The 20827-nt window shown below is 43.4% G+C and overlaps 1 protein-coding gene across 1 annotated transcript in view; it reads right to left on the bottom strand.

Moving 5' to 3' along the window:
- Positions 1-20827, bottom strand: part of LOC130109790 (collagen alpha-1(XXIV) chain-like) — a 147133-nt gene that overhangs the window by 46298 nt on the left and 80008 nt on the right. The window contains exons 19-24 of the mRNA XM_056276767.1: positions 19093-19146; positions 17911-17964; positions 15721-15774; positions 14893-14946; positions 9603-9656; positions 9303-9347 (exon numbers count right to left, since the gene is read on the bottom strand). Coding sequence (XP_056132742.1) covers positions 9303-9347; positions 9603-9656; positions 14893-14946; positions 15721-15774; positions 17911-17964; positions 19093-19146 — 315 coding nt within the window. The remainder of the gene's footprint in view (positions 1-9302; positions 9348-9602; positions 9657-14892; positions 14947-15720; positions 15775-17910; positions 17965-19092; positions 19147-20827) is intronic.

The following is a 20827-nucleotide window of genomic DNA, read 5'->3' as shown; positions in this document are numbered from 1 at the left end:
TTGCTGACTCTCTTCCTCGTAATATAATTTACATTAATAGTTTTACATTTAGCAGACGCTTTTATCTAACGTGACTTACAAGATACCCGGCAATTTCCTGACTATCAGGTATTAGAGCTCTTGGTTGTAGTCCAAAAACTGTGGCGTAGGTTTAGACACAGCTACTCTGGCGGGGAAAGTGTTCACTCCAACGGTGTCATTGTAAGATATCTTTTTTCATGGGAAGTGTCATGGACACTCCTGTAAGCCAAACGACTCGGAGGAAAGTAATTTGGCAAGATGTCTGTGAATGTTCTCATTCATCCAGGTCATGGTTATCCAAAGGAGTTGAATCAAGTGCAACTGGACTTGGTATATATCCGTGAAGACGTTTCGCCTCTCATCCAAGAGGCTTCCTCAGTTCGTGCCTTTCTGACTAGACTAAGCTAGTCTGACTGGCTTGGTCTAGTCAGAAAGGCACGAATGAGAGGCGAAACGTCTTCATGGATATATACCAAGTCCAGTTGCACTTGATTCAACTCCTTTGGATAATTTGGCAAGATGGAAAAATTTAGCACCGACGCTGTTGGAGCCGGGCGCTATAACCAACCATGGACTCATGGTCATTGTGACTATGCAAACTACACAGATGAGACAAGAGAGCGGAACAGTATAAGGTTTGTATTGCCAACTTATAAAATACCTGGGGGGGGGGGGGTTACTGACAAGAGTTGACCTTGTAGGAGGTACAAGGATGTAAAGAGACCATAAATCAGTGATATGTGAGTACAGCGCAGTTTGTGACAAAATACATCAAGTAGAGGAGGCCTGAATCCAGTGACACCAGCGAGCATATGTATTCATAAAGACTTGCACCACACACATTTTTATTTTAATGACTTTAAACCAAGAGGGAGGGGTGAGAGACACCACAAGATGGCGCCATGACTCAAGGGCTTGATGAAGGAAACTCCTCTTGCTCTCATCTGCTGCCATTCATATTTTGCACTGCAACACCTCGAGCATAGTGATGGACAGGTCGATCCACGACCCGTGGGTTGACCCGCAGGTTGGGCGGGTTCGAGTAAGCTCGGTAGGAGATGTCACAGGTTCGGGCGGGCAGCTCAAAAAGTGATTAAGCAGTGTTCTGAGTGACTTATGAATAACTTACGGAAGCACGGCGTGCAATAGGCTGTGCATTACTAGTCCACCCCCTCTTCCCCTCTCTCAGTCACTCTCTTCTCAAACACACACACATGCATGCATGCAAGCACCGTGTGTTTGTGTTTGTTTGTGTACGAGTTTGTTCCCAAACTGGTACCAGTAGCTTGTGCTTACACTGCCAAAACGCTTCTTTCTTTTTTTTTTTGTCAGAAAGAAGAGGCTTGTGTGTGTGTGTGTGTGTGTGTGTGTGTGTGTGTGTGTGTGTGTGTGTGTGAGAGAGAGAGAGAACGAGAGAGTCAGGGCTCTTATCTTTAATGAAGGCTTACTTGTTTTGCTGCTATTCAGTGATAAAGAACAGCACTTGGAACAATGTGCTGTTTATTTAGTAGCCTAGACCAAGACATTATCACACACTATCACACACTATCTCACACTATTAGGCTGAGATACACCAGGCTACGCCTCACAATCAGTGTATTATGCTGGGCAAATGGCCCTGAAAATGAAATAGAACAACACTGCTCACTTTGGTTTGCAGGTCGGGTTCGGGTGGTTCATCAATGCATGTTTTAGCGGGCCGGGCGGTGTGGACTGGCTCTCGTAAGGGTCGGGTGCGGGTATTAAAAAAAAAAAAAAAACCCTGACCTGTGCATCACCGCAGAGCAGATGAATCCATTTCAGCAATACCATAAATCATAATACACGGGCGTCCGGGTGACGTGGTGGTCTATTCTGTTGCCTACCAACACGGGGATGGCCGGTTCGAATCCCTGTATTACCTCCAGCTTGGTCGGGCGTCCCTACAGACACAATTGGCTGTGTCTGCGGATGGGAAGCCGGATGTGGGCATGTGTCCTGGTCACTGCACTAGCACCTCCTCTGGCCTGTTCGGGGGGGGGGATAGCGTGATCCTCCTAAACACGACATCCCCCTGGCAAAATTCCTCACTGTCGGGTGAAAAGAAGCGGCTGGCGACTCCACATGTATGAAAGGAGGCACGTGGTAGTCTGCAGCCCTCCCCGGATCGGCAGAGGGGGTGGAGCAGCGACCGGGGACGGCTTGGAAGAATGGGGTAATTGGCCAAGTACATTTGGGAGAGAAAAAGGGGGGGGGGATCCAAAAAAAAAAAGATAATACACAACAGCTGTAGTCTAGACTCACTGGTCCTGTATCAATAACCAATCAGAATGTTCATCCTCGCTCATCAACGGTAATTCTAGCAGAAACAGGCGGTCAGAGACCTTTTAACGGCACAGAAACGTCCCTCTCTGAACTTTGGGTCAAAAAATTAGCTCGGCTCCATGGATGACGGATGCGATTCGATGCCACCCTACGTAAATGACTGTTGTTAGGTACTTGGCATAACATTTGGCAGCTATGACTATGCTTATCTTTATACTGAGTGTGTGTGCGTGTGTCTTGTCTCGGGTAAGAATAATTACATATAACTACACTGGAAAGTGCCAACACATGATTAGAGAGACAGAAAAGCAATTCATTTAGCAATGGAAAGGAAAGCAAGCCAAAATATGAAGTCCAAATCCAACACTGTCTGGGCATCCAAGAGATCGAGCTCGCCGCTTGAAATACAGAAACAAACAGAAGAGACTGACTGTGATTTAACGCAAAGGCAATACCAGACGGTGCACACGAATCTGGTCTTGAATCTTGATCTGTTCTGATTTGCCTGTTTTTTAGATTTGCCGAGCGTGTGCTGTTATACCCAGTCATAGTTGACAAGCATATGGAAACTACCGAAAGCGATATTTCACAACGTGGAAAATATCACGTGAAAATTACCGGAAAATTGCTCATCAAAACTGTCAAGAAAACACTGCCTCTGCTGCTGAAATGACCATGTCGTCCCGTCGGGATCTTTCAGGTTTTATCCAATCTTATGTTGAAATACACTAAGCCCACACTGGTAAAACTGACAAACAAAAGAGCTTGTCAAGGCGCAGGCCTCCACCTCCGCTCCCCTTTGCCGTGTCCCATGGACTGAGGTGGTTGTCAGCGGCAGGGGAAAAACAAGTCGTCGGATTGCGGTGGAGGGCATTTCCCTACCGCGTCCTGTCGACGAGCTCCAGCTTGGGAACAGGTTCCAGGTTTTGGAGAGGCAGCCCACATCTGAGGCTCCCCGGGTCACCTCTCCTGCTGTTCCACCGGCTGTGTTGGCAGCTCCTCGTATGCAGCGCAGCCCCACAGCAGCCGTTTCTAGTCCAGCCGCTCAACCTGGTGCCTCTGGTTCTGCTGTTGCAGTTGCTGATACAACCCACCCAGCTGCTTCAAGGCAGCGGAGACATCGGTTCACCTGGCCAAGTCACCCCCCCCCCCTTCAGTCATGGTCCTTTATTGTAAGCAATGTTAGCGAGAGGAAGGGCCACTGCTTCCCTGGAGCTTGTGTCACAGATCTCATGGAACAACTTCCCCATACGTTACAACAACATCCCGTATGCACCAGAATCATCATCTATATAAGGGTCAAAGGACACTCAGAAGCATCAGTCTGAGCTGTTAAAGAATGATTTTCGACTCCTTGTGGCTGCACTTGTGTCCTCCGGGAAGGAGATCTTCATGTCGGGCCCAATTCCCACTATAGGTCTTGGCTGCGAGTGCTTCACGAGACTTTTCGCTGCGCTGTTGGCTCAAGGCGGCATGCGAATCTGTCGGTCTGCATTTTATTGACATTCATCTCATTCACCTCTCACCCACCAATACCTTGTCTAACTGATCACTGTTATAAACCTAACGTCACTATCCTTTCCAGTTACGGTAAAAATACAAGTCTTGCATGGACACAATAGATCCAAGGGGCCTGGCTCATAAATCGAATTCTTTTGACTCTGCCAGTTAGTCAGACTGTCCTCGTCCTGGGGTAATCCCAGCCACGATCAGCAGCAGGCAGGATTGCAAGATCTACACAATCTGTGAACCATCACGGCACTCACGTTGAACATCTTATTCACATTAAACCTGCTACATCTGAGTCTGTCAGCAACACCTCCGCATGTGCCTTGAAAATGGCACTGCTCAGTGTGAGATAATGAACAAAACCTTCCTTGTTAATGACATCATATGTGCCACCTGCCAATAAACTTGACTGTGTGCTGCTGGCTTGACAAGACAGGTAACGAAGAGCTGACTGAAACAGCACCCGCTCATTTTCAAACTTCACATTGCACAAGAAGCAATGGGGGGAGGGATGCTGCTCTCTATACTGATTACTTAAACTATAAAGTCGTTTCTCTTGGTGATTTCTCATCTCTCGAATGCCTAGCTATGGTTGTTAAATCTGTATTTCCTATCTTACTACTTACAGTGTACCACCCCCCTTAGCTCAAAAAACAGTTGCCTAGATGAATTTGCTGAGCTGTTGTCAAAAATGTCCATTGACTATGACCGCACTGTCATCACTGGTGACTTTAATATTCATATCGACAATCCCTCTAACTCAGACACAAAGCCCTTCCTTATGGTGCTGGAAACATTTGAATTTTCACAGCATGTTACGAGGCCTACACATAATAAACAAGGACACACCCTCTACCGGCGGCACGGTGGCGCAGTGGTTAGCGCGGTCGCCCCGTGTGATGGCCTGGCAGCCGGCCTGTCCAGGGTGTCTCCCCGCCTGCCGCCCAGTGACTGCTGGGATAGGCTCCAGCATCCCTGAGAGCAGGATAAGCGGTTCGGATAATGGATGGACGGATGGACACCCTCTACCTGGTTATCGCTAAAGGCCTCGATATAACTAACTTCCGTTCTGGGTGTTGCATTTTGAGATTAGTTTGGCATACTTTTTAATATGAATTGTGTACCCAGATATGACAATGAAGTCAGACTCATAAGACTGAGATTAAGATATACCTATTAAACCCCGTGGGGGAAATGTATCCTCTGCATTTAACCCATCCTGGGCAGCTGCAGCACCTGGGGACCAACTCCAGTTCTTCTTTCCATTACCTTGCTCAGAGGCACAGACAGGAGTATTAACCCTAACATGCATGCCTTTTTGATGGTGGGAGGAAACCGGAGCACCTGGAGGAAACCCACGCAGACATGGGGAGAACATGCAAACTCCACACAGAAAGGACCTGGGGCGGCCTGGGATTCAAACCCGGGACCTTCTTGCAGTGAGGCAACAGTGCTACCCACTGGGCCAACTGTGCCGCCCCATAAACATGCGTTTTATCCATGACAATACTTCAGATGTTTATTTATGAATACACAAAGCCTACCCTGCCCACCATGTCATCATGTGATCAGATGATGGACAAGTCATCAGAGCTAAAAAGACCACAGGAAAACCCAAAACTCCTTGGAGAATTGGGGAAAAAAAGTGAGGATTTTAAAAAGATCCTGGCGAAGGGCTGAATGTAAATGGCAAAAGACCAAGCTGCAGGTAGATTACAAACTATATAAAAAATACACTTAACTGCTACAACACCGAAATTAAAACTTTGAGACAGCATCACAACTCACAAATGATAAATAACAATAAAAATAATGCGTTTTTTTTCCTCCACAATCGATCCCACCAGATCAATTCCTGCAGAACTCCTCTCTCCAGGTAAATGTAATGAGTTTGCGACTTACTTCCAAGTTAAATCTCCCGTCTCAGCAACACTTCGATATCACACAAAGCCTTTCTGAACCCTTCTGTTCCCTCACATCTGTGCACCATCAAAGTTACTATGTGCAATTTTTCACCCATTAATTCCAACGATCTTGACGAGAGGGTCCAGCAGCTTAAGATCTTCCACCTGCTCTCTTGACCCCATTCCCACAAAAATGACTCACCAAAACTGCCAAGAAAACCCTGCCGGTTAATAGTCTGCTGCTGAAACAACCAAATCGTCCCATTGGGATCATTCAGGTTTCATTCAATCTGACGCCGATATTCACCAAGCCCACACTAGTAACACTGACTAGCAAAGGGCTTGTCAATAATACAAAACCCAGCTGAGCCAGCAGTAATGATATGCTGCAGAATCTGCAGTTGCACACTTGATCAGCAGGAGCTGCTGAGGGTGATAATAAAATACAGCAGCTAATGTTTGTCGGAGCATTGACAGGAAATGATGTTTTCATCAAGAAATGGATTTTGAAAGCAAGGTAGACATAGCGAAGAAACAGTGGGGTATAAGGAACAACAGCACAGTGAATAAAACTTGCTCAAAATCATCTGCAAAACGTCGAGTGAATACATACATAATAACGTCATGTTAAATGACACGCACACACACACTCGCAGACACACACTCCCACGCCCACACATGTATGCAAACGGGTGCGAACACGCACAGAGAAATGTGTGTTTTGATTATAAGTTTGAAAGCAGCTTTTTTGGCGTCGTCTTCTAACTGTGACAACGTAGTCCCGGGTGAATTTACTGGCTAAAACCCCTCCGTTTAATAAGCAGGTAACATTACAGGTGCAAAGAGGAGGTCAAACTTTTTTTTACAAGTCTGCAGCTTTTGTGTTGTCTGCTGTATCCATAGAGATGTTTCTTTCTCAGATGAACAGCCATTTACCTCATGTCCCACAGGGGATGATTAAAGTACGCTGGAAATTTTATGCAGTGGAAAATTACATTATGAGGTAAACATATGTTACTCACAGATTTACCAGGAAGGCCTCGTTCTCCGGGACTGCCAGCCTTGCCCTGCAATGGGACAAGTCAAGACATGAATGACAAACAGCCTCCGCTCAAGCAGCTGATTAAAACAACATGGGTCACTCAGACGTTTCAGCTTTCTTTGTCATCAGTACCAGCATCCAATTCAAGATCCATCAATGAGACCTGGTAATGTGATTACAAGGACTGTTACAGCACAAGTTCTGTACATCCAGCGGATGCGGCATTATTATGGCGTCTATTGTGCAACCCGATTGAACTCACTAGATTGAGTCCTGTCAAATGAAATGCTCAACATGTTTTAAAAGGCTATAAAAATACCTACCTTTGCACTTGTCTGCAAATATAATTAGAGCCTTGTCATAAGGCTGATCTCCCAGTGTGCCACACACACACACACATACATCTGCACATAAATGTGTGCTGTCTTTGCTGAACTTCAATAAATTCCTTTGCTAATACATGGCAAAAGCGCTCTCAAATCTGAGACTAGGATTCATTTTCATACTCAATAAAGGAGCTACAGACTGGCTTCACTTAAAATACAGAACAGGATTGACTTTTATCCTGCTACTGCTATTGACTTTGCTCAGGTTTCATCAAGAGAAGCTGGAGAAGGTCTACAGTAACCAAGTCTGAGTATAACTTGATGCAGAGGCCTCAAGAGAACGGTGTAATCTGCTAATAAAAAGGTCCACAGAGCTCCCTCACATACCAGTAATGCTTTACATTAAGTGCATGTAATAAGTTAATAGGTAATAATGCCCTTATAAGTCCTTATAAAATGCTTATTAACATTATTATGTGTTAATAAGACTATGATAAGTGTAGGTTAATAGGTAATAAGGCCCTTATAAGTCCTTATAAAATGCTTATTAACATTAGTATGTGTTATACGATTATGATAAGTGTAAGTTAATAAGTAATAAGGCCTTTATACATCCTTATAAAATGATTATTAACATTATTATGTGTTATAAGTCGATAATAAGTGTTAGTTAATAGGTAATAAGGCCCTTATAAATCATAACTTCTTCATTTTGTAGCCTATCAAAATTATTTTAATAAATTTTAATCATGGTGGTCCTTAGATGCTATGTGCAAAGTTTTACGCAAATTGGATTTACAACCTAAAACAACTGTGAAAAAAGAAAGTTTTGCGTATTTCACAAGTGCCACCTAGTGGTCAAAAATGTGTTTATGATGCTTTTATTAACACATAGTTTTGTTAACACAATGTTCATAAACATTTTATATGAACTTATAAGGGCCTTATTACCTATCTAACACTTATTACATATACTTAATGTAAAGCATTACCCACATACCTTAACAACAATTAGAAATAATGTTTATAGCAGCTTGAGGCTAGCCCTAGATGTTAGCATAACATGTAGAAAAGAGATGCATGTACATTAATGGAGGAAGTGTGCTGTATTTAGTGTGTAAGAACTAGGGTGCTGCTCTGTTCTCTGTTCAGGGCCATTAATCAGTCTTTGTTTAAGATAAACAAAGGCAAAGTTAAAATTGCCTTGTCATCTTCAAACAGCCCAAAGCTCTCAATCAGAAGTCACATGTGTACAGTTCCATAAACCAACATTTACAGGGTTGTGGCTAGATGGGGTAGAGCCCCAGACAGAAGTGACGCAAAATCTCGCTGGGTGTATTTCGTTGCTATGGCACTAGCTAGACTAGCTAACCTCCTGAGAGACATGGCGGCAAATTCAGAAGAAGCCCACGAAGGCTATTTTTACAGTTTCCCTTTGCATAGATCTTTAACAACTTTAACAGGATAAACTTTAGCAGGACAAATGTTTGGTGATACGGTGTCCATGCACTGGCGATGAATCTGATACACTGTAGTTTATGTCCCGCCCCTCACTCCTGGTGGAGCGTGGCAAACGCGATTACTTAATAGGGATAAATGCACAGAATTAACATTTTAAATATAATGTTATCTCTATGGATAAATAGCTACAGTGTCGCAGACACTAGCTAACGTTAGCTACCATTTTACATAGACTTAGCTGGCTTGCTAGCATTGGGACGCAGTATGTACACACAAGCAACTCGTGATATTTCATTTAAAATACACAATTACCAGTTTTTTATTAAGTGAAATTGTAGTTATTTTAAGTAAAACTAATTAATCCGACTCATCATTCATCTGGCTTTAAAAACCAAAGTCCAAACTCGCGGTAGCTCAGGAGGTTAGCTAGGCTAGCTATCGCCATAGCAACAAAATACAGCCAGCGAGATTTTGCGTCACTTCTGTCCGTGGCTGTATCCCATCTAGCCACAACCCATTTACAGGCCAAGTCATTAAGGGACCCATAACATGTACAGTAGTATGCATTAGTTAATAGGCGAGTTTAAATGGGACTCAACCTCTCTTGCATGTAAGCCACTATTTCTGATTAACTCCTTTCCTGTTTATCTCCACTACGTGCTGTGTGGTCAAATAAGCAAAACAACCTTTCAAACATCTTCACAAACAGATGCAGTTTATTTAAAAGCTACTCACTATGAAACCTGGGTCGCCTTTCTTTCCGATGTCACCCCTTTCACCCTGCGAAGACAAAGGAACACATTTCAGGGAGACAGAAAGTAAGGAAACCAAATCCCTGTATTGCTGCTGTTTTTATTATTATTGTTGTTATTATCATTATTATTTGACTGGTATGTACACAGTACACTTTGTAATACTGCAGTTATAGAGTCGTGGGGTCAAAGTTCAATGATAACTACACCACAGCTTTACCTTCTATAGCATGCAAATCGAGGGGCCCAGGTTGCTTCCCCCACCTAAGTTGTGTATATGTACCTTAGTGCCCTCGGGGCCCGGTTCTCCTAACAGGCCATCAGGTCCCTGGGGCCCCTGGGGGACAAGAACGTAAGGAGCACTTTAAATCTCACAATGTTTAACAACACAGCACTACAATTAACACTTGACACAAAAAATATACACATACGCACACACATAGGCCACACCCAAAGTGTGTGAAAAGAGGCAATGAGAAGAACTGTTGCCTCAAGCATATACAGATACACACATAAGACACACACACAGATGCTGCTATAACACAGGTGACACAGTAATGCGCGTGTTCTTCATCTTCCTTTTGAGGTGTGTGTGTGTGTGTGTGTGTGTGTGTGTGTGTGTGTGTGTGTGTGTGTGTGTGTGTGTGTGTGTGTGTGTGTTGTGCCACCAACCACCTCCCATATAAACTTTCCAGGAGGGAGGCTCTCTCCAATGTAGCACCACCACACCGGTAGACGGATAGATAAGGCTGTGTAAATACAACCCCAGGCCTCTCGCTCCATCTCTCCTGCCTGCACTTTCAATGCCTTCCCCCTCTCGGCCTATCTCTCGTTTCCATCTCCTCTCTCGCTCCACTTCTCATCTCTGCCCTCGATGGCCTTTTTTTTATCAGCTACTTTTATCAGTGGCTTTATCTGCTGACTATTATGTCTGAGCCTCTGGCTTTCGATCGGACTTCCCTCCTCCTCAGATCTTTCAGCTCACTCCGAGCTCCCGAATACTGCGTGAAATTTTTCAGCAAGCCCGGCTTTCTTGTGTTATTTTCGCTCTCTTTTGCTTCTTCGTTCAAAGAACAAAAGCGATATTCAACAAAGTATCTCAAGCTTTCAAAATTCACAAACCAAATTGTTGGCTCAAGTTGTTTGTGATGTGGATGTTAGCTGCATCTCATTTATTGTTCCGTTAGATTAGACCAACTGATTTGCATAAAGTACTTCATTAAAAGATCCCAAAGAAGGACAGTATTAGGAATGGGTATATTAGAGCAGTGTTTCTCAACCGGGGGTCCGCGGACCCCTAGTGGTCCGTGGTGTAATTGCAAGGGGTCCGTGAAAAAAAAATCTTTAAAAAAAGATCCTATGACATTTATAGAAATAGTATATTTTACTCAAATGTGACTGAGACCTTTATCTACCTAAACTATAAAGGGTAACAGGACTTTTTTCTCTAATTACATCTGTTTCACAAGTGTAATTTATTGTATTTTAATAAGAGATCTCGCTCCCGTTTGCATTGTTAAAAGCTACTGCATAAAAATTCTGTTGTTACATATATCTGAAAGTTACTGAATACATATTCTGTTTTGTTACATATATGAAAGTTACTGCATAAGAATTCTGTTTTGTTAACTATATCTAAGTTACAACTGAAAGCTCTTATTTTTGCCCCAAAGAGTGAATAAATGCTATAATGCAATTTAAAATGCAGTTTCTACTGTTTCTATCAAATTGCAACCCCCCTCCCCCAAGATCAGGTGGAGGGGTCCTCAGGGTAGATCAAAAATACGCAGGGGGTCCAGGACCCCAAAAAGGTTGAGAACCACTGTATTAGAGGGACAGCCCAGGTTGGGCGATTTGGAGACAAAGCAAGAGAGGCAAGATTGAGATGGTTTGGACATGTGTGGAGGAGAGATGCTGGGTATATTGGGAGAAGAATGCTGAATGTGGAGCTGCCAGGGAAGAGGAAAAGAGGAAGGCCAAAGAGGAGGGTTATGGATGTGGTGAGGGAGGACATGCAGGTGGCTGGTGTGACAGAGGAAGATACACAGGACAGGCAGAGATGGAAACGGATGATCCACTGTGGCGACCCCTAACGGGAGCAGCCGAAAGTAATAGTAGTAGTAGTAGTAGTAGTAGTTCACTGAAAGACGTCAATGTGCGGACTACAAGTTCTAAGATCTGCAGTATAAGGATATAGCATATGAAGTTAACCAATGCAATACACTCCCTTTCCCCCCACCTTTTTCTCCCCAACTGTCAGTTGTGCCCGTCCAATTACCGCACTCTTCTGAGCCGTCCCGGTCACTGCTCCGGTCGCTGCGGACTACCACATGCCTCCTCCGATACATGTGGAGTCACCAGCCACTTCTTTTCACCTGACACGTGAGGAGTTTCAACAGGGGGATGTAGCACGTGGGAGGATCACACTATTCCCCCCAGTTCCCCCTCCCTCCCTGAACAGGTACCCCCGACCGATCAGAGGCGGCGCTAGTGCAGCGACCAGGACACATACCCACATCTGGCTTCCCACCCGCAGACAGGGCCAATTGTGTCTGTAGGGACACCTGACCAAGCCGGAGGTAACGCGGGGATTTGAGCCAGCGATCCCTGTGTTAGTAAGCAATTGAATAGACTGCCATGCTACCCAGATGCCCAATACACCCCCTTTTAAAAGTAATAATGCACAAAGTGATGTAGTCGTAAATCACAAAGTGGGTAAACTATGATCTTCAACGGGTGATCATCATTTGGTAACCAATGAGCAATATTTTTCCCATTGAAATATACTATTCAGGATAGAATATAGAGAAATAGTGTATTCTCCATAACTATCAAACTGATAACATCAGTTTGATAACATCAATTACATCACAACTTACATCATTTGATTATGTTTAACTTTGATGTACGCTATCAACTTACTTAATGAAGATTTACATCGGCCCAACAAAGTTGGGTAAACTGTATTTGATGTGTTTACCCTCCCTCTACACCAGTGAATGCACACATGCAAGAGTTTATCAAGAGAAGCAAACAAGACATTTCTGGAGCAAGTGGAAATGTATTTCTTCACATAAACACAGGTTTTAAAATCTCTTTTGGAACCTCTATGGGATGAATATTAACAAACTGTAAGACAGGAGGTGAGAGTGGGGGGGGTGGGGGGGTGAAAGTCATTACCATTCTTATAGTCTTGTTGCATGCTCAATAATCCAGGTAAGAAAATCAAAGAAGGTTGAATCAGTTCATCTGGATACAACATTTATCGACAGAACGTATCTGTCAATAAACGTATCCAGATGAACTAATTCAACCTTCTTTGAACACCACTCATATCGAACACACTTCTTGTTTCCCACAACCCTTGCCATAAATGTGCTTCCGGAGCAAATGCAGGCGTGTGCCAACTAGGGCAGCCACATATTTCATCCGCTGGGCATGACTTCTTATATAGTTCTGGAGAATAAAGCCGATAAGAGGGACAGATAAGAAGGACTGAGATAACAAACAGTCGGCGCCTGCCTTCGGGCGTTAAATGGGCAGAGCAGGTTACACATGCTGCTTTGAAAAAGGGATGTGTTGATCTCCTATGGACGACTGACAGCGCTAAGCAAGCGTTTAGGTTCGGCTCCGCCGGCTTTTGTGGAACCTCTCACAAACAACAGGGAGCGTGAGATCATGTTACTGTGCTTCCCTTTTATTTATTTCCAAGCAAGAAATTTTCGCCAGACTAATATGGGATATATACTTTGACAATGCAGACAGAAAACAGATGTTTTTTGGCCTGAGGTAAAAAGTTAGCTGTTGGGACAACCAGAGAAGACCTCACCAAAACAGGAAACGCAACCACAAACTGCTTTGTGTATAGATTACGGCACACAATGGCAGCAGTATTATATATTCTGCTATGTGTTTTTTTTGGGTTTTTTTTTGAGTGTGCTGTGCAAAGAGATATTCATTCTGCAATGTTTCGCCGCAGGAAAAGAAATAATGAGTGGATGAGGAAGGAGACAGAGGGATGAGCCATGACGTGAGAGAGACGGAGCACTAAAGAGAAGCCGTGTGTGACATGTTTGATCTCTCTACTGCTTTAAAGTACCCCCCGACACACACACACACACACACACACACACACACACACACACACACACACACACACACACACACACACACACACACACACACACACACACATTTCCCCTCCACTAAGATGAGTACACAATGATTGGGTGAACTCTAGCCTTGACAGTGTTAGGCACACTGGCACGGGAGTGACAACTGATCTATCTACTCTGCCAACCCATGCTGGTATCAAATACTCTGCCAACCTATCTACTCTGCCAACCCATGCTGGCATCATGTTGGGATTAATACTTCTGCCTGCACCCCTGACCAAAGCAAGCTGCACTGTGGCTGCCCACTGCTCCTAGTATGGGATGGGTTAAATGCAGAGATGTGTTTTGTTGTATGCATGTACAACGACAAATAAAGTGTCTAATGTCTCATGTGAGACATTAGAAAAATATTGCTCATTGGTTACCAAGGTGTCTCACATGAGAAACAAGGTGACTGCTGCTGTGGAAAAGAAGCTGACACAGACGGGGAACAGACAAGAAGGAATCATCCATGACCGTCTGAGAGAGCCACAGCAAAAGATAAAAATCTTGAGGTCAAAATGAATAACACACCACAGATGAATTCTAACCAATGGGTTATAATGAATTACAACTGGCCAGAGTGGGAAAAAGCCAAAACGTTGACCACAAATGTATTATTAAATGCATGAAATTGTTCCAAACGTCTTTTCATTTCTTAATCTTTAGTATGCAAGAGCAAAGGCATTTAAAATTTCCAAACCCAAATTAGAGTTAATCTGGACATGAGATTATAAAGACTATTCTGATCAGGGGACCCGCCACAAGTTGGCCCTCGAACCAGTTTAGTAGTTATCCCATCCTGTAAGAAATACTACCACTGAGTGAAAACTTTTTTTTACCTTCTCCAAACAACAGGCATACGCTTCCTAAGGCATATTAATAGTTTCTAAATATCTGCAGGAGTTTGAGAAGACACTCCAACTCTAAAACTTTTTCGGGGGGATAATAAAACTGTGTTAAGATTCATTGTAATCCCAGCACACAATTAATCTGAATTGCTGCTGCAGTCAAAGTAGTTTAAGAGTGTTGAGTTGAAGTAAATCTTTAAAAACAGATGGCAATCAATCAATGTGAAAGCTGACTCTACATCTGAAGATGCCATTCTCCCGTCTGCCACACGGTGTCCCACCAGCTTGTGGGTCAACAGACATTACCCATGTCCTGCAATCTGATTTGCTTTGAAGGGCTCATGAAATGAATTTAGAAGCATTTCAGGAGGATCCTGAGCCAAATGAAAGACCGAACACATCTGTTTTAATTTCTTTAACTTCTGCTTTGTGCGAAGTGAATTAATGATACTAAACAGAGATGAGATCTGATGAATCATGGCTTGATGGACACCGGGTGATGCTGCAGCCTGTCCGAGCTCTCATACTTAATGGGGGGGGGGGGGGGGGACACAATAAAACAACTTACTCTTCTGCCCTTTGGCCCCGCGATCCCTTGACTACCCCTCAGCCCCTGTTGACCCTGTTCAAGAAAGAGAGGGGAGACACAGGGGAAAGGGAATGTGCAAGATCTGTTAATTTGTTAATTAATCAGTTTGCCAATATCAGTGTGAGTGGTTGTGCAACTTTTATTACTGTTTACTGGACTGATTTTTTCAGGCATGTTGAGGCAAAACATTTAAAAAAAATCTTTTTGTGTGTGACTGAATAGATCAGTTGTATGAAAATACAGTGAGTGTTTATATCTAGACTAAATCAACAGAGATTCATATTTCTTCACATTTATATACCCAAATCACAACTACTCGAAAGAACATAATCCATTAAATACAAAGTTCAGAGGCACTGGTTAACAACATACTGTTTATACAAGTCCAGGCCCCAATATGGGAAATGGGAAAACAGATATATTAGCCCCCTCTTAATCGAATTTTTTACAATAGTATAAACCAAAAGTGAGGTTCTCCAAGTAGATTTAATTTCCCCTCGGGGATGAATTCTGATTCTGACGTAGCGACATGAATTTTGCAACGTGTTTACAACTGCTCGCTGAGATGCTGAGAAGGAGCGATGAGCACTGATTTATCCCATCCTCTACGTCCATTAACGCTCAAATGTTATGGCTCGTTCCACAAAGACACATCAACCTCTTCACAAAGGAAGTGAGAAAACTATCCATTTATATGTTACTGAGAAGTGTGGCAAGAGGTTAAAACTGTTAATTGTCCAACACAAATATAAAGATTTGACACATCCAAAAAAATACTTAGTGGGGTATAGCTTCTATATCACTTACAGGTGCACCTTGCATGCCAATGTCACCAGGACTTCCTGGCAAACCTGGATAGCCCTTGAATCATAAGAGAGCAGACAAACAGGGTAGAAAATAAGACAGGGCACCATTTTAACAAATGCAGTACTTAACTGGTAATGGTTGCAATGAAAGGCATGATTGGTGGTTTCAGGGAAAAAAAAAAACATCCGTCTATACTTATTATGCTCCAGCACTTAACCTGCAAGATGGTGAGAGGTGGTATTTCTATAACAGCTACATCAGACATTAGTAGATAAAGAGGTTATTTGTTTTATGTAAATTCAGACTGATGACACATTTCATTCTGATCTCTTCAGTAAAAAAAAGAAAAGAAAAAAAAAGACAATGATCTCCCATTCACTTAGGTTGAATATCTCACCAGTCCTGCTACTGAAGCGCAACCGTGAAAACAGTCAAAAGAAACGAACACGGGTAGGCGCTGGCAGAAAGTGTTTTGGGAGCAGTTCTAAATCCTCTCAAGTGATGATCACTACTCAAAAGGAGGACTTTAAAAAGCATTGTTAAGATCTATTGTGTGCCTAAACACCCCTAAGCCCTTCACACTGAGGTCTCACTCCTCTCTAAGGGCCAAAGCCCCAGGCCTGGAGCTAGTCCAAGGCCTTGTGTCTTCAGAGCCACTAAGCTGCAGCGGTGGTACGCCAACTTTTTTCCTGTTAGATCGACAATAAATTTCCAGAATGATTTTGAGGGCAGAGCCACTTCTTCACGATATTGATAAGGCTAATGTAATAAAACCGAGCATTCTCTAAACCTAGAGTACTTTATCTACAAGTTTGCTTGTGCGCAGATTTGGCGTGGGGAGTGAATGGGAGTGAGTGCACCTAAAAATATGTGTTGTTGTAAAGGTTATTTTTCAATTAACATTACAATCCTCATTGGTGGGAAAAACTGGCAAAAAAATTTTTTTCCCTACACCTCCACCACTATTCTTTTAGCCTCCCCCTCGTTTTCTATCACTCGGTATCGCCCATGCAGATTAATTCCAGGTAGGACTTCAGAGAAATGCCATCGACAAAGCTGCAAGTTAAGATGCAAGTCAACCTAATCGATCTTTCAGCAAACGCTTTTTAAGTGTTGCTGATGTTTCAGCGTGCTTTTTCTGAATTGTTGGTTAGCTTACTTAGCTTAACCGGGGCAAAAGCATCTATTTTACAACGTCACTGTTAAGCTTCCAGTCAGAATATGATGTAAATAATGTGCACCTTTCTCAGTTGGAAAGGTTCGGTCTCAAAGCTAGGCCTGCTTCCAATTAAAACTTAACTACAGTGATCCAGTATCGGTCCGCTCGCAACAAAGTCACACGACAGTCGTGCTTTGTATCTACGACACTAAGTGCCCTTGTGATCTTATCACCCTGTAGTCAGTGGCTACACCTACACGCGCTATCTTCTGCTATAGTGGCAGATATAGAGTTTGATAGGTCTGCGACTTCACCGTAACACTACATTAAGATGAAACAGAATGATCTATGCGGGTATTTTGCCGCAGTAAAAGAGATTAAAAATAGTGCTAGACAACCGACTATCTGTTTGGAACTTGAAAAAAAAGATTATACTGTTGCTCACAAGCAGTTTGAAGACACACCAAAATAACCATTAAATCAACAAGACATGACAAATTACAAGCTGGTGGGAGCAAGTTACCATCAGGTAAAAGGGTTTTTAGTAGCAACGCGTGGTTTTCTCCCAACATCTGCTGCCCCGGGCTGAGAAAATAGGGTGCTAAGTGAGTCACTGACAAAAAATGTTACTGGATTTTTAATTCCAGTTCTGTACATTTCTGTGGGACAGCCAGCTTGCCTGCTAACTCTTGTTGGGATTTTGTAGGCTCTATAAAATCTGCGACATTGTGAAGTCTAGAAGCTTTTTAACTCGAGGACGGGTTTAAACCAAAGACGGAGACAGAAGCTAAACTTTGCAGCTAAGCAAAGGCAGCCAGAGGTTTCTTTAGTGGCTTAAGTGTTATTTTTGTTGACTGGATCCAAGAAATATTACCCCCACTGGAGGTCGGATCAGGACATGCTGGGAACTATTGAAGCTTCACTGGCTTCTAGACACAGAACTCTCGCTAGATAGATGGCTCACGTGTCCACCAACCAAGAGCAGGACAAGAATAATGAACAACCATAAGGTCATGATCAATATCACATACCCTTGGACCTGTCTCACCAGGGGGACCCAATGGACCTGCTGGGCCTCGGTCACCCTAGAAGTCAGAGAAAGAGATAAAGAAGAGACGGCTAATTCATAACCTCAAAACCTTGAGACCTCAAACCCTGACAAAACTCCGCTAACAGTTCTCTTAAAAAAGGGCGCTGGTCCTTAAATGTGGCATGTCACGGTGACAGCTGGTCAAAGGGATCTCTAATAGGTATTTTAAAGCCCACTCAGTGGAAATGTGAATGGTGTATTAAAATCAGAGGTTATGCTGGGCGAGCTGCACAGCTGCCTAGGTCACTAACCCCTCTATCAGTTTTGTCAACGATATTTTAATCACCCTTCATGACTGTACAAGTACCCTTCATCTGCCCCTGTATAACGTCTATCAAATGCTGAGTTTTGAAGCTCTGTTGTGGAAACACAAATCCAAATTAGAGGGGTGACATCGGATTAAATTTATATAATGTGAAAGGAATTCACAGGCTGTCAAGGTACAAATGGTGCTGACAGACTGAACCAGAAGGAGGATCCCTCATAGAAAGGAGGAGGAGGAGGAGCGAGAGGTGTGACAGACACACAGGCAAGTCGGCTTCCCATTGCAGGAGCATGTCCTGACACAGAGGGGGCTTCTGGGTAGGAAGGAAACGGGACTTAGAAGAAGAAAGGGGGAGGGGGCGGGGCCAAGAAGGGGCGTTCCTCTGGCTCACCTGCTGATAATTAACACCCAAACTGATGTTAGAATCATCTCAATCATAAGGTGGGCAGGTTAGAGGCTAATTTTCCTGTTATGGGTTCGGGGTCAACGGGGGCTCTGTATGATACATCAAGAGAATGAGTGTGTGTGCATGTGTGAGTCCAGTTTGTTCAAATTTAACAACAGGATAGCAGATGGCTAAACTGTCATTTCTGCCTCGCATTTACGTTCAAATTGCTCTCCTCAGAGGAGGAAAGAGAGCGAAGACACAGTAATGGCCACGTGGGTTTTGACAGTATTGTTATTGATGTGGATGTGAGAGTGTTGAGTGTTTGTCTAAGCGTGTGTGCTGGGCTCTGCAGGGCCTCCAGCCATGGCTGTTTAACATAAGCCTAATTACAGGGGTCTGCTACTGACAGGCCCCTGGCTGATGCTGACTGACAGCCTAATGGGGGGTTGGTGGTGGGGGGAGCTCCTTACCTTTTCACCGGGAACTCCGATCACCCCAGCTATCCCAATCAGGCCTGCAGGACCCTGGAGGAGAGGAGAGTAAAGCAGAAAGGGTAGAGGGCAGCGAGTGAAGAAAGACAATGGCGAAACAGGGAGAAGGATAGAAAATAGAGAAGGGGAGAGAGGGGAAGAAGACAAGGGGAGGACATGGGTGGAGAAATATTAGTCAATATACACCAATCAGGAGAGAGTATGCCAACATGAGGAGACGTGATCTCCGCTCATCTTGGGGCCGCTGTCTAACCTGTTTGGACACCTGGAATGCGAGAGGTCATAGACTACAGTGTAATGCAGACGTCTGAGAAGAGGAGGCGCTGTTGAGCAAGGGCCAGCAGCTGACCTCGGTCGCACCAGGTACTGCTCAACTCAAACACAATTTCATTTTCCATGTTGTTTGCTGGATTTTCGCCCCTGAACAATATTGCTCTTTCATGCCTCACCTGATAGCTCTTCCTTATTAAAAACAGATGGTCAGGAAGATTTTGCTTCCTAAAAATACATTGCCATGTTAAGTTTTCCATTTGAATTAGCCTTCTTCGGCTGGCTTGTAATGTGACAAACTGCAGTACAGCTTTATTGACAGCTTATGTTAGTGGCAAGAGAGAGAAACCACAGGTATATTATACATAGCTTATTTCTTAGATACATTCCCTCTAGGTTGTTCCTTACACTTAAAAAAACAAAACACGCTTTATTCTTCATGTCATGTTTATTATTCATCTGGTGATTCTAACATTCCGTTTGAATGAGTACATATTTACATAGCGATAAATTGATATCCAAAAAGCCTTTAATGTCTTTATTTTGGGGTACGGCCACTGCCATGCACGCTTATCTAGTGAGATGGGAAGAAATACTCGAAATGGTTGCAAAAATGATTCCAATTTAGGCTCATGTGCAATCTAACATATCTTTGTCAAAAACTGTACATAGCCACTACATAGAATTACTCAAAAAACGCAATACAATTCTACTGTGTACAGAGAAGCATACATCCAAGACCTGCTCTCCATATGAAATGAGATATACATATAACCAAAGCTGTGTATCCAAAACTGTTGCAACCCTGAAAAGTCCAAAACCTTTATAGATACCCAAGTTATTTTACTTACTGGAAGGAATTAAGTAATGTTGTCGAGGCATTTTTTTTTGGCATATTAGCTTGAATCTTATTTGCTTCCTGGTAATGATAACACAAACTTGAATCTGTTAGATTCTGGGTCGTTAGAATGGCCTGACTCTGTGCAGATAGTTGGTTCTAGACACATCTCGCAACACACCAACAGGACAGGAGTTGCAGAGAAATCACTAACTGATGTAAACTTCAGAGTTATCAGAGGATCTTAACCACTTCCAGATTAGATGTCTGGGAGAGAGGGGCTGTGGTCTGGCCCAGAGCCAGCCTCACTAGGATCTGGACAGACCACAGCAAGACTTAACACTGGCCAAACCTATAATCAGAGCAGTACAGGCATACTTTGATACTCGATTACTAAGATACTCCATTACTGGTTTTTTCAAAGCGTGGTATAAAAATCTGAAGATGAACATAGATGGGTCAGTGGAAGACATGAGATGTGAAACAGGTTGAGGTCAAGACTCAAACCAAGAACATGCCACTGTACTGCTACTATGACACTAAAGGGAAACAATTACTATTTCCAACGTTACCTCTCTCTCTCTCTCTCTCTCTCTCGCTCTCTCT

Source organism: Lampris incognitus, chromosome 3 (assembly GCF_029633865.1).
Source record: "Lampris incognitus isolate fLamInc1 chromosome 3, fLamInc1.hap2, whole genome shotgun sequence".
Lineage (NCBI taxonomy): Eukaryota > Metazoa > Chordata > Actinopteri > Lampriformes > Lampridae > Lampris > Lampris incognitus.
The sequence above is the reverse complement of the archived record's forward strand: the minus strand, read 5'-3'. Positions and strand labels throughout refer to the sequence as shown.